Here is a 14,700-nt window from a genome sequence, read left to right as displayed (position 1 = left end):
TACCAGCATGGGCCACAGCTCTGGTCCCATCCTCTGCAGCTTTGACAGGGGCAAGTGAGAGTAACCAGCCAAAGCCAGGAGAGTTGCATCTGGCACAGAGGTGGGCAAACTACGGCCCTCGGGACCATCCTGCCTGGCCCTTGAGCTCCCGGCCCGGGAGGCTCGTCCCCGGCCCCTCCCACGCAGCCTCGCCACCGCACGGGCAGCGCTCTGGGCTGCAGGGCTGTGCGCTCCTGCAGGGCAGCGCAGCAGGCCCCGGCCGGGCGGCACAGCTCCAGACAAGCTCACCCTAGACCCCGCCTATCCCATCCCTGGGACCCCTGCCACACACAGCTCTGGTGATGAGCCTCAATCCCAACCCACAGTTCCCTGTCCTCCCAGCCCTGGCCTCCCCCACAGCTCTGCTGAGGTCCCTCAGTCCCAAACTTCAATACTCTGGTATCCTAGCCCTGCACTCCCCCCACCCACTGCTTGATGATACCCTTCAATTGCAACCCACAGTCCCCTGCTAGCCCAGCCCTGAGCTCCCCACCACAGCTTTGCTAATGCCCCTCAATCCCATTTACAACCAGGACCACCTGCACACAATGACCTGGGAAACCAGGCAGGGATAAAACCAAGCAGCCCAAATTCCCTCTCACTTACACTGGTGCACAACTTCACTGGGGTGGCCCATGGTATCCATGTGTCTGGGCGGAGGTGTTAGCCAGCTGTGGTCTAACAGTCCTACGGCCCCCAGTGAGATGAGACCGGGGCCCTGTGACACCAAGTCACCTGGGGAAGTGGGAGTACGGATTGTGACAAGGAGAATTCCATCTAGGTCTCTGGTGCAGTTGGCTCCTCGCAGCACCCAGAGGCCATGGGGAGGGAGTAGTGGTCGGACAGCCCCAGACATCTTTGTGCTGGTGTCTGGGGCACAGACCTGCCCATGCTGCTGGGCATTGCTTAATGTCTCCCATCTGCTCTGGGGAAACAGCAGGGTGAGGCAAGCCAGGGGAAGAAGGCAGGGCACCCTAGTGTCCCCACCTCCTTCCCGCTGATAAATACCAGGTCCCAGTCTAGCCAGGGCGTGACTGGAGACGGAGAGATGATGAGGACTTTGGTGACCATGCTAGCTGGGCTCCTGCTCCTGTACCTCGCCCCTGGGGGTGTGTGCCAGGGCTGTGGTGAGTCAAATGGCCTTGTGCCATGTACCCCTCCCCTCTGTGGTGTGTCTGCTGGAGTGGCAGGGGGAAGGGAAAGAACCCAGAGAGTGATAGGCCCTCTGCAGGATGTCAATAATCCTTCCTCTGCAGAGCTTCTCATATGCATGGGGAAACTTGGTGATCCAGCTGGGGTGTGAACCCTGAATTCTGGACTCCTCCTTCCAGAACACACTGCCCCCTGCATGCTCCATAGGATAGAGTGCCCCTCTCCCTATGCCCCAGCTCAGTAGCATGGGAGAGACCCAGCGATGCCAGCATCACTTTAGGGGCGGGCAGGGGGATGGAGTTCAGAGTCAGACCAGCTTCGCTCATAGTGATAGTGATACAAAGAGACACCCCCTCCCCCCAGGAAACAGGTTGAGTCTAAAGGTGCATCTACTCTACCTGCTTTTGGGGGCATGTAGAGTGCATACACGAGTAGCCCTCACTAGCACAGGTATTAATAGTAGTGTAGCTGATGAGGAATGGCTTAGTAGGGAGGCCACTTGTCTGATATTAAACCAGACAGTCCTCTTTTTCAGAGGTTTTTCCTGATCTGTACAGGGACCAAACCGAACGTTGCTCTGTCCAGTATCCGATAGGAAACACCACTCTATCCCTCCAGTTCTTAAAAATGGTGCCCTCCCCGCATAGAGCAGGACCTTGCATGAACGGTCATGCTGACAGGGGCAGGCCCCTGCCATTCCCCAAAGTACCGGAATGTCCAGTATTCCAAGAACAGGTGAGTGGCCAGCTTGTGGCTTAGGCACGTACAGTAAAGACACACCCAAAGGGGCCTGGGTACGTACCCACATACACACCCTACCTGGCTCTTTATTTGCCCTAGCCATGCCTCCCCATTTGCACTGTTATTTTTAGCAGTGCAGTGTCCCACTGCACTGCTGCATCAGTACTGCTAGAGCCTTTTCCCACCACAAAGAAAGACCCCTGCAGCAGTGAAAGGCTCCACCAGTGCGGAGCTGCTGGAGCCTTCCCCACACACGCGTAGCTGCACACCACTGCGTGGGCACAGCCTGCTTGTCACTGTGGCACCAGCTACACCTGCCCTCCCAGCTGCTGACACCGGCATGCAGTGTGGATGTTGCCCAAACACAGTGACTCCCTAGAAGCTGGGACATCCAGTTCTCCTGGTGACTCAGGAGGAGTTTCCCTTCCTGACCCACCGTCCGAACCATAATAGCCTCATTGTCCCTACCATGCAGGCCATGGCAGCCTCTCGCCTCCCCTGTCTCTTGCCTCTTGCACCCAGCCTGGGAAATTTCACACATGGCACCGGGGGGCAGGGATCAAGGATGCAGCTGTCTCTGGGCTAGTACATAGGTGACCTGCAGCATGGGATTATGCCAACATTGGGCACTGGAGATGCTGGCTGGCTCAGGTGCCGGAGTCATACCCCATCTACCTGGGGGGCTGCAGAGACCGTGCCCTACCTTCACCATGTGGAAACAGCCTGTAGAGAGCATCTCTGCATAGCTGGAATGCCAGTGAGGGATGCAGAGGCGGGGTGTGTGTGTCAGGCAAGCAGGTTGTGTCTCAGAGCCCGAGCTCCAGCCCAAGCATGAAATGTCTACAGTGCTATTTTTAACTCCACAGTGCATGTCCAGATCAGTTGACCCAGGCTCTGAGACTTGCTGTCACAAGGCTTTTGGTTTACTTGTTTTTTTCTTGTGTAGATGTACCCTGTGTCTTTCTGTGTCTCAGTCCCATCTGTACCATGTGGTTAATAGCACTGCCCTGCCTCACTGGGGGGTTATTAAGGATGGTGATGGGGCTATCTAAAGTACCTAAGGTAGACAGAAGCACATGCAGCAAGGCTGGCAGAGGGTGGGGCAGGATTGTTTTCCTGTTCCATGAGACTGGTTTACATTTCAAAAACATTTTCCTGTCCCGCATGAGGCCAAAAAGTAAAAAAAAAAATCTCAAAAATGTTCATGAACTGAAAATCTAAAAAAACAAACAAACCCACAATTTGGGTCAATCAAAATGTGTCCTTTTGAGAACTTTGAAATGTTTCAACTTCACACTTTTCTCCCTTTTTTCTGTGTAAATTTACTAAAATTTCTGAATGAAAAGTTGCTTCAATTGAAAAACCAAAGCTTTCCAATATGGACATTTTTTTAACAAAACATTTTTCAAGGTGAGAGTTTCTTCCAACCCAGCACTGCTTCCTGAACAGTTCTGACAATGAATGGGCCTTTTTCAGTGAAAAAGTTGTTCATTGAAAAATTCCAGGCCAGCTCTATAGATAGTCCTGTGTCTCCTTCTAGTGGCTGGATGACCTAGAGATGTATGGATCTCCTCTAGCGCTCAAGTTAATGCTCCTTGGCTTTTAGCTCAAGCAGTAGAGAGTCATAGATCCAGAAGCCCTGTCTTCAATCCTAGCTACCCTCCTGGTCATAGGGCCATCACCCAGATCCTCTCTGTCTTTGCTTCTCCCTTTGCAATCCTGTACCTCCACCCCATTCCTGTGTATCTCCCCTTGACTACAGGAGTCCCTGCAGTGGGAGACTCACCCCCCTCCAAGGTATAAGTGGCTGGTCTTCATCCTCTCTCCTACCCACACAGATAACCTCCCTCTCTCCACCCCCACAGCTGCTCCACGCACCCATCTTCAACCCCAAATTGATGTCACCTACACTGTTGTGGATGGAGTGAACCAATCCTTTAATGACTCCATCCCTGTCACCGTGCGCCAGGGCTCTTTCTTCTTTGATGTGATGGTGGCCGCCCAGAAGATAGACTGCAGAAAATTCAGGTACCTGCTCGGCCTGGCAACCCGGCACCCATCGCTGGTGTCAGTGGCACCGGCCGAGAGCAGGCTAGACGGCAGCATGGCACTACTAGGGCAACCGAGATGAAAAAATTGGAAGGGGTCCCTAGGATCACGGGGGGGAAATGCCCTTGCTACCCCCCCCCGCATGACTCCCAGAACCAGCAGTTTGCTGGGGGCACGTTAAAGTATCAGGGGATCAAGGCTGGTTCCTCCACATCACTCAGTTGGACATGGTCTCCTTGGGGTGGGGAGATCAGAACTCACGCAGAGGCCAACTTGGCTGCTTCTCAATCCCCCACCCGTATGGCATGGGGGTTCAGTCTCACAGTGGGCTGGGTTGCATGTGCCTATGGAGTGGGGGTTGGGGAGGCGATGAAGCAATGGTAACCAGGGCTTCTGCAGGACTCACTTTGTCTCTCTGTAGCTTCATGTACACACTGGATGTGTGGGGCGCATACATCACCTCCGTGCAGGGACTGCAGGCTGATACCCACCAACACACCTACTGGCAGCTCCTGAGTAACGACATCCCGCTGAAACTAGGTGAGACTGCAGGGGAGAATGGGGGCGGGGGGAAGTGTGAGGGGGGAGGGTTGTGGGTGGGGGTGAGGGGCAAAAGAGAAAGCAGATGAGAACCAGGAGAAGACAGACCGACCCAGGGAGGGGCTGGCATGTAGGTGGGTGGCCGGCACTGCGGGGCCACTGACCCCATTTGCATCCCTTACTATCCCTTTCCTCTCCTCATGTTCCAGGTTCTGGGTGCTATGCCATCTCCGATGGGGAGAGGCTGGAGGTCAGGTTCTCCAAATACTGAGCTCCAGGGCACTGGCCAGCCTGAGGACAAGGGGTGCTCATGAAGGCGAAACTTGTCCTGGTCTTTCTACTGTGAGGGATGCCAGGGTTTAGCAGCCCCACCCATTCCCCCAGAGCAGGTATCTCCCTCTTGGTGGGACGGACCCTTGGGGATGAGTGTGTGTTGTATTCATGTCTGTGACTGTTTCCCAAACTCTGCCTGTCTCTGTCCCTCACTCCTGAAATAAACCCTCTGCAACAGCTGTCTGTGCCGTGAGAGTTATTCCAGGCAAACAGAAACTGGGAATGTGGGTAACAGGGCCTCTGGAGGGCAACCTCCATCTAGAAACACAGCACAGCCGCAGGGCTGCATCACAGCGGAGTCACATACCTCCACCATCAGAGTGGAGTCACATACCTCCACCATAGTTAAGGGCTTACCCTCAAGACCCCATTTAATGTATGGCCCTGGCCAATGGAGCTCTGGGCTCAACATGGAGTCACCATGCCCTCTGGGGCCCTGGCCAATGGGCCATTGAGTAGTCATTCCCAAGGCCTGGAATCTCCCTTGCTGTTGCACTAGCTGTAGCATTGTTAGTGGCAGGTCATTAAGGCTTTTGGTGTAGCAGGGTAGGCTGGAGGGCACTGCTGGTGGAGAATGGGATGCTAATGGTTTTAACAGCCCAGCTAAACCCTCCTTCTGCCTGGATTCCCAGCAGCAGCGCTGCCTGGGCTCCTTGTCTCACCCACTCTGGGTCATGCTGAGTCCAAGTCCCCTACCAGTGGCTGGTCTCAATGGGAGGGTGATGACTTTCCTTCAGGTGCCAGCCTGAGGACATAGTCCTTTAGCCCTAGCTGTGGTGGTCCCAGCTTTTAGTGCTGAGGTTTCCCGATTCAAAACCAGTCTGGTCAGCAACAAGTGCCGCTGGGGGGTTCTCCTCTTGGGTCTGTGTGGAAACTGCCCTGGGACTGCAGGGAAAAGAGCTAGAGCTGTAGGCCACCCAGAAAGCCGCCACAGAAAGAACCCAGAGGAATCAGAGTCCTGGATCAGGGACTTGGGTTAGAGGAGGCTCCCATGCTGTGGGCTGTGTCTTTGGAGATGGCTCTTTCTGTGAGCACCTCCCCTCCCAGCACCCCACTCCTGCCACCATGACCCACTCTGAGATTGCTGCCTAGGGAGATTGGGGGGGGGGGAATTATGGGGAGGGGGCTAGAGAGAGCGATGGGACTTGGAGCCAGTCAAGGCTTTCTAGTGGAAAAGTTTTTTTTCCAATGCACTCAGACTGACACCTGCCTCCCCTTGCCCCTTTGACCCTGGCCTGTTTTGACTGGATGCACCAGGGCTAGAGATTAAATGTTCTGTGCACCCTGCACAGGGCCTTGCAATCCCATAGAGCACTATAGTCCTGATGGCCTGCAAAGTCTTGGTGCTTTAATGCTTAACCTGGTGGCAGCTGCCTCTCTGCCTTCTGCAGCTCAAGAGCTCCCCCTACTGCCAATGGTGGGGCAAGGCATCTTTTTCCTAGCAAAAGACAAAACAGGCCCATGAACAGAATGCCTTTTAAAATGAAACCTATGGAGGCTGGCCCAGAACTCCCCGTCAGCCACCCTTTGCTGCAGAGCAATGGTAAGTAAAGCAAGGACACCACCTGCACTATAAACACAACACAGGGAGGATCGGAGCGGACAGGGGAAATCCTCACAGCTGTGGGTGAGGTCCTCCTACCTTTGGGAAGCAGCAGCCCCTTGGGATCCAGACACCGCAGTGATCAGCATGCAACAAATGCACAGTTAGGCAGAGCAGGGGAGGGAGTGTTGAAAGGCATCCGTAAGGGGGTTTTACAGGTTGCCAGACTCCTATGGGCAGCTAATTATCAACAGAAACCATTATCTTGTGTCCCTCTGCTTTGGCCGCAGTGGGTTTCAGCAGCCTGGGTTCTTAGCTACTAAGTGGTGATGCTTCCTCCTGACTGTTTAAGGGAGTCAGGAACTCTGCCAACCTCCCCCCAACACACACCCCCACACACACCCCACCACCATGTGGTTTCAACCATCCGTGACCTCGCACGTACCCCCAGGATACCTTGTACATATACTCTGACACCTCTGTAATGCATGAACCGGCAACCAACACTTTATTTACCAGGGGAAATATAGAAGCAGCATATCAAGGGAAGGGAAAGATGGATGTGGAGTGGGTACATCAGTAACACCACACAACCTGCAGGGTGGATTTCCCTGGATTTGCGAGTCTGGTTTACTCCGCACTAGTGGGCTCTGTAACACGAAGGAACCTACGTACCTTGATGAGGCATTGCAGGCCTGTTGGTGCTTGGGTGGGGTGAGGTGCTGAGGGCACCAATTTATTCAGGGGCCCAAACTCTCGGCAGCAACAACAGGCATTACTCAGTGGATGAAGTCTCCATGGCACAGGGGGCTTCCTCAGAGTTTCTGAGTCCAGTTGCGCTCTCTCAGAGTAGTTCAGAAAACACCTTTCAGGGCAAAACAGGCAACACCCCAGCCAGAGGGAGGCGGCAGTGGGAGGGCCAGCACTCCCCTCAGGCAGACCCAGGGAGAGCCCAGGCTCCCCGGAGGCACAGCAGTTCTCCTCTCATCCCCTTTGAGTGGCTTAGTCAGTCTTCCAGCCCCCAGGGCTAGCCCAATCAATCACTAGGCTCAACCCCCTTGGTGAGGTGAGCACTCTTCCCCATCTCTCATCTACCCATCAACAAACTTGGCTCCCTTTTTCATCAGACCCATTAACCTGGGTTACACATTCTACCAAGTCACCCCTGTGGTGAAGCGGGGGATTTCCTTGGTTTTTTTCTTTTCAATGGTTTGCATGCAGAGGGGGTGGGACTCAGTTTCCCTGGGTGTTACTGGTTTAATGAGGTGATGGGAGAGGGAGTTTGTTGTTACAGGGGACCAGCGAGGGAACTTGGGACCCCGGCCAATGGCCGGGAGAATGGAGACCCCAGCGATTGGTGGCCTGGTGACCAGGAGGTCCAGCTCGGACGTCACAGCCAGTTCTGGCCAGTGGGAGGAGAATGGGCTGCGGAGAGAGGACCTGGTGACCTGACCTGCCGATGGGGAACAAAGGAAGGCTGAGAGGAGAGGAGGCCCAGGTGACCCTGTGTACCTGGACAGAAGACAAAGGACAGAGGCGGGGCTTGGGGACAGGGGGTGTCAGATGCCGAGCTGGGAAGTGTGGGGTCTCTGGACTGCGGAGAGGGGGCAGGCAGAGCCCACCTGGATGCAGGGAAGACTTAGATGTACTGTATGCTGAGGGAGGCGAGGCCTGAGGGCCCTCGAGCGTTTCCTATGCTGTGTTGAGATGCTCAATAATCCCTCCTGTTTTACGCTGGCTGAGAGTCGCTCCGGTCTGGAGAACAGGGTTGCATTATTCCCTCTGGGAGCGGAGGCCCCAGGGGTCCAGAGCGAGTGGACTCCCTGAGGGGGCCCATCAGACGGTTGCCAATCTTTATGTGGAGGTCAGTCGAGGCATGCAGAATGGGTGGGTAGTCCACTTGTGCCAGCCCATCTTCGATGTTTTCATTAAGGCTGAAGCAGAAATGATAATGCCCCATGGCCTCATGCCATTCGGTATCCTCTACCAAGCGATGGAACTCCATGGCATGCTTAGCAGCCAGCTGGTGTCCCCGCCTCAGCCCCTGAAGGGCGGCTGTGGTTGTACACTGACAAGTAGGGTAATTGAAGATCACGGCTGTGACTCGAATGACGTTTTTGAGCGGGCACAGGTGGGGGCTGGCTTTCTCTAGGAGCAGGGAGCATCCAATTCTCTGGTTTGATCGCTTTACCCCTCCCCCCACCGCCTGGCTGGTATCAGGGAAGATTCCTGCTAGCCAAACGTGAACAGCTCAGCACCAATGCCCCCGCCCACCCCCACCGCATGGCTAACTGCAGGGAGGATTTCTTTTCAGCCACAGGCAAACAGCCCAGTAGGAACGGGCACCTCTGAATGTCCCCTTAATTAAATTCCCCTATTTCAACCAGGTTACCAAGAACAATATCACTCTCCTGAGGATAACACAGAGAGATAAAGAACAGATGTTGCTTGAATGTCAGCAAACACTGGGACCATAGGCTGCCAGGCTTTGTCATGCAATGATACCAGATTACTTGCTACTAGCATGGCGTGGTAAAGTGTCCTACCATGGAGGATAGAATAAGGCTGCTCTCCCCAGAAACCTTCTGCAAAGGCTTTTAGAGTACCTCTAGGAGAGCTTTGTGGAAATGTCCCTGGAGGATTTCTGCTCCATCCCCAGAAACGTTAACAGACTTTTCCAGTAGCTGTACTGGCCACAAATGCATTCCAAGTCCTCAGGGCTACTTAATCATTAAAAAACACTTGCTTTTATAACAGGTATTATATTTTAAAAAGGTACAATCACCAGAGGTCCCTTCTCCAGCTTCGTTGGGTTGGGAGGGTATTTCAGTCAGAGTGATAAAAAGATCCTGGCTGTCGGGGAGAATGGTGTGCTGTGTGCTCTCCCCAAGCTCGTCGTCTTCTTCATCATCTTCCCCATCCACAAAATCCTCAGGCATGGCGGAGAGTACCCCATCATCGGAGTCCATGGACAGGGGTGGGGTAGTGGTGGCGGCCCCCCCCAGAATTGCATGCAGCTCAAAGTTGAAGCAGCATGTCTGGGGCTCTGTCCCGGAGCGTCCGTTTGATTCTTTGGTTTTCTGATATGCTTGTCTGAGCTCCTTAAGTTTCACGCGGCACTGTGTTGCATCCCTGCTGTAGCCTCTGTCCCTCATGGCCTCGGAGATTTTTTGAAATGTTTTGGCATTTTGTCATTTGGAACGTAGTTCTGATAGCATGGATTCCTCTCCCCATACAGCGATCAGATCCAGTACCTCCCGTTCGGTCCATGCTGGAGCTTTTTTTTGATTCTGGGACTGCATGGTCACCGGTGCTGATGAGCTCGCCTGGCCAAACAGGAAATGAGATTTAAAAGTTCCTGTGGCTTTTCCTATACACCTTACCAGTGCATCTGAGTTCAGAGTGCTGTCCAGAGCAGTCACAATGCTGCACTGTGGGATAGCTCCCAGAGGCCAATACCTTCGAAGTGCATCCAAACTAACCCTAATTCGAAACAGCAATGTAGATTTCAGTGCTGATCCTCTCGTTGGGGAGGAGTACAGAATTTGGTTTTAAGAGCCCTTTGTGTCGAAAAAATTGCTTCGTTGTTTGGACGGGTGCAGGGTTAATTAGATTTAACGCTGCTAAATCCAACCTAAACTCGTAGTGTAGACCAGACTAAGAAATCACGCCCCATTAAGAAATGTGGCAAGTTACTTATTTCAAGCTAGGCCTACAGACAGGCATACCGAGTTGGCTCAGCTGCAGGGCCTTGCTCCTGTCAGGATGTTTACTAAACTTTGCCAGTTTACTCACAGATCGGGACAGGTGCTGAACTCTTGCCAGTCTACTTACAGATCTGGACAAATCCTAAATTACTGTGCCCTATTGGTGACTAAAATAAAATCAGCTCCCCCACCACCTCAAAGCATGGGTCCCCACACCCTGATCCTGCTGCTTTTTCAACTTTAGGTACCTTGAACTTAGTTTCACAACACAACTTACAAAGCCCCCTTAACATGTGTATAAACTTCAAACAGCATGACATCCCCTCCCCCCGCCCCGCTTCTTGCAAGATTCAAAACAACAAATTGACTAGTTAACAGGAACACTGTTATTCCACTCACTGTGAAATTAGCCAAGCAAGAGAGCAAAAGGAATACCACCATCACAAACTACACAGCACCAAAAGAGAAAAGCAGAACAGAGAAAGGAAGCATCATGACAGGCAGATTCAGTGCCTGGGAAAAAGTGGTAGGCAGAGAACAATTCTAACTCCAGTTTACCTAAAGGTGAGTCTCACCTGCCCTAGAGTCTAAGCCACAGGTAAGGGGAGGACACTCCTGCGCGCTCCTCAGGATCCATGTTCAGGTGCCACTCTGTAGCCTGATTTGTTGAGTGGTTACTGATTATATATTGAATTTTAAGAATTCCCAATTAGTCACTGATTAAAATTCTGAGATTTAAAAGGTCCTCATCACAGAATCAGGCAAAACAGAATGAAGTTTAGTGTCTGGCCACGCACGCCGGCATGAACAGCGTTTACACTGCGAGCAAAGCAAAGCTTTACGTTCTGTTGTTAGCATAATTAGTAAAAACACAAATGTTCCAACCCAAAAGAGAATGTAGCAATAATGTGAAATGAAGACTGTGTCCGGCACCATCCCTTACATATACTCACTCCTTTCTCATAGAGACCTAGTGGTGGGAAACAGATGGTGTTCCACAAGGGTCCTACAACCCTGTCTCTGGCACATCAAACAAGTTCAATGGGCAAGATCTCAAAGCTTACATGGCAGTTTGGCCTATTATGCAGCCTGGTGACTGCCATGAATAGTTATATAAACACCTGGCCTCCTTTGTCCATAACTAACTTCCTCACCCTAACAATGTTGGGGTGTCCTAATCCTATAGAAGAGTATATTAATGATCTCAACTTATTATCATATATGTCAATGCGTTGCCAAGGCAAATGTATGGTTGTACTTTTGCAGATGTTCCTATCCTAAAATATCCGAAAGCTAGTATTCGTTCGTAGTTCCTGAAGTTATCTGGTGCAATGAAGCAGAAAAACTGCCAGCCAGCACAGCATGAGTTAAAGAAAGACTTTGGACCCAGCTAGCCCCACTTGCTATACCTGCAGCCAATGCCAGGCCTAGAGGGAGGAGAAAAGAAAGGAGCCTCGCTCAGTTCAGAGCTGACTACTGGCAAAGAGGCAGGAACTAGCTGTCTCTTGGCCTGAATGGATGGAGCACCAGCCAGGGCAGCCATCTGGAAGTAAGGACTGGTTCCCCAGCAAAGGGGGCAGAGATGATGTGTGATTCTGGATAGTGTGGGGGAAAGAGACTGCCCCACGCATCATCTTTGGGCTGAGGAGCTGCAGCAGAGCCAGGAGCACCAGGACAGCAGTGAGTGAGCACCATGAGGATCCTCTCATGGCAGTCAGGCTCCGTGGGCAGGGGCCGGCATCAGGGGGCCAGCCACCACTCCGGCTCCCACAGCACAGAGCCAGGGGCCCGAGTGGGCTGGGTAGCTCTCACCAGCTTTCAATCCACCAGCTCCTAAATGGAAGGCAGAAATCTGCGGGGACACATGACTCCACGTCCCCGTTCCCCTGCATCGCCTCAGTAAGGGGGACTGTGAAGGAACCTTCAGCACTGGAGGTAACTGACTGAGCAGACCCCAGAGACATTGTTAGGAGGAGACACTGTCCCCTCACCATCTTGGGACTGCCCCCAACCAAAGGAGTCTGGGACCACAGCAAGGCACCACCTGGACCCCAGAGGGAATCCTGCAGGAAACAAGCTGCTTGGTCGATTGGACCCACACCCCAAACTGAACGGACTGTAGGAAGTAGCCCAGAGCAGTGGATTCTGACTCCCCACTGGGAGGACACCACTGCCTTGTTCAGGGGTTGACATGTACAGGGCCCTGGGCTGGGACCCACTGGAGAGGGAGGCCCAGGTCCCCCTACCCCTCCCTGGCCTTAAAGACTGAGACTACTCAGCCTGGCACAGGGCGTAGAGCCAGGCGATCTAACCACTAAACTGTCCAGCCACCCAAGTCCCTGTTACAAAAATCCCCAAAACTTAATATTCCCAGTTCCCCAGTAACTCAGGACCACTGTCAGGTAACTCACTTATACTAAGACTCGTAGACCTCAAAGCCTCCTGCTAACTACTTAAGCTAAATATTTCACAGGGCGTAGGCCTGTAGCTTTCTTACGGTAATGCTACATAAAATACCTTGAAGCTAGCTCTGTGAGCTACACAAGGATCTCAGAGTGCTATGCACAGATGGATGAATTAACTCTCCCCACCACACTTTGAGTGAGGAAGGGATGATCACCTCCATTTTACTGATGGGAAACTGAGGCACAGAGCAGTTGAAGGCTAATTTTTCAAGCATCCACTAGTTTTGGGTGCCTAATTTGAGACTCCTGGGCCCTGCTATTCAGAGGTGCTGGGCAGCCCCAGCTTTAGCTGAATTCAATGAAGTTCTGGACCACAGAACCACCCACTCTATTGACATTCTGAGCCCCCACCCAACTCTGCCGATGCCCCTCAAACCTGACCCTAGACCCTGGCTATCCCATCCCTGGGACTCCTGCCACACACAGCTCTGGTGATGACCCTCAATCCCAACCCACAGTCCTGTCCCCCCAGCCCTGGCCTCCCCCACAGCTCTGCCAAGGCCCCTCAATCCCAACCTGCAGCCATCTGCTATCCTAGCCCTACACTCCCCCGAGAGAGCTGTGCCACTGCCAGCCAATCCTAACCTACCTCCCCACCGCTATCCCAGCCCTGGGCTCCCCCGTCTCCCACCCACCCACAGCTTTGCTGATGCCCCTCAATCCCAACCTATTGCCAGGACCACCTATACCCAATGACCTAGGAAACCAGGAAGGAATAAAATCAACAAGCTCAAATTCCCTCTCCATTACACTGGTATACCACTTTAGTGGGGTGTAGTTGTTAGCCAGCCTTGCAGTCCAACCGCCATCCAGCAAGACATGCCCAGGGCCAGTCACACCAATTCAGCAGGGGGAGGGGGTGAGAATTATGACAGATGGAATTTTCCCCAATCTGTGGTGCCAGTTGGCTCCTCGCAGCACCCAGAGGCCGTGGGGAGGGAGGACAGCCCCGGCCATCTCTGTCTGTGCCGGTCTCTGGGGCACAGATCTGCCCATAGTGTTGGACATTGCTCAATGTCTCCTATGGAAAAGCAGCAGGGTGAGGCAATCCAGGGGAGGTGGGCAGAACTGCTAAATACCAGGTTTTATAGTCCAGATCCCAGCACAGCCAGGGGCTGACTGGAGACGGAGGGAGCACCAGCAAGAGTCTATGATGCTTTATCAGGGGTGAGCATTACCTCATTGTAGTCCCAAACTGACCAAGGGAAGTGGGTGACTCACTCAAGAGTCCAACAGATCCTTTGTTGTTGCCCAGGCCACCATCCTTTGTTCCTGTGAGGCTGGGCTGGGTTTGTCCCATACATATCCTGATGAGCTTGTTTTAAGCCATAAGGACACATTTTCAACCTCATAACTATATACCCATGAAATTACAACCTAAAACATTACTATAACAACAATGCTCAATGCATCATGAGCCTTCTGAAGACACTTGACATGACAAACTTTGCATTGGATATCACACAATCATATTATAAGGATGAACATGGGGGTGCAGGGTATTCCCCTGAGGTACAGAGTGTCACACCCTCCTCCAAAATAATCTGAATTATTTGCTTTAGGTTTTGGAAAGCAAAAAAAAAAAAATCCATTTCACCATAAGCTTGTTTGGAAGTTGCCAAAAGTTACAATTTCCCCCACAAAAATTGTTAACAAAACCCCATTTTCCAGGAGAGTTTTGATCAATTCCGAGGAGGCTATGCAAGGGCTGTGGTGAGTCAAATGACCCTGTGCCACGTACCCTTCTCCTTTGTGGTGTGACTTCAGGAGTGACAGGGGGAGGAAGATAACCCAGAGAATGATGGGACCCCTGCAGGGCATCAATAATCCTTCCTCTTCAGAGTGTCTTATTGCATGGGGAAACTGAGGCACAGAGCAGTGAATGACCCAACCAGGGGTCAAACCCAATTCTAGTTTAGTCACATATGAAAGACAACCTCCCCACTCCCACCCATGCCATGTTACAAATTAATGAAATTCCAGACCAGAACAGTTGTTTCTCATAAGTCTCCAGCAGAGCTGAAGTAGTGGTAGCATGAAGCGAAGCTTGGAATTCTTTTGGGAATGCACAGTTCAGACAACCCTGTTTCCTCTACTGCTCACAGGCTTTGCCTTTGGAGAGCTTTAATGC

At 52.5% G+C, this 14,700-nt stretch overlaps 1 protein-coding gene across 1 annotated transcript; it reads left to right on the top strand.

Moving 5' to 3' along the window:
* The first annotated feature begins 1,048 nt into the window (after window positions 1-1,048).
* Window positions 1,049-5,033, top strand: LOC119856612 (transcobalamin-1-like). Its single transcript, XM_038404289.1, has 4 exons — window positions 1,049-1,166; window positions 3,798-3,960; window positions 4,403-4,521; window positions 4,731-5,033. Exons 1-4 carry the CDS (start codon window positions 1,088-1,090, stop codon window positions 4,790-4,792), a joined length of 423 nt encoding a protein of 140 aa, XP_038260217.1. The 5' UTR covers window positions 1,049-1,087; the 3' UTR covers window positions 4,793-5,033.
* Window positions 5,034-14,700: the final 9,667 nt, after the last annotated feature.

The sequence above is a fragment of the Dermochelys coriacea genome, chromosome 6 (assembly GCF_009764565.3).
Source record: "Dermochelys coriacea isolate rDerCor1 chromosome 6, rDerCor1.pri.v4, whole genome shotgun sequence".
Lineage (NCBI taxonomy): Eukaryota > Metazoa > Chordata > Testudines > Dermochelyidae > Dermochelys > Dermochelys coriacea.
Note: the sequence above shows the minus strand (reverse complement) of the source record. Positions and strands in the feature narration are given on the sequence as shown.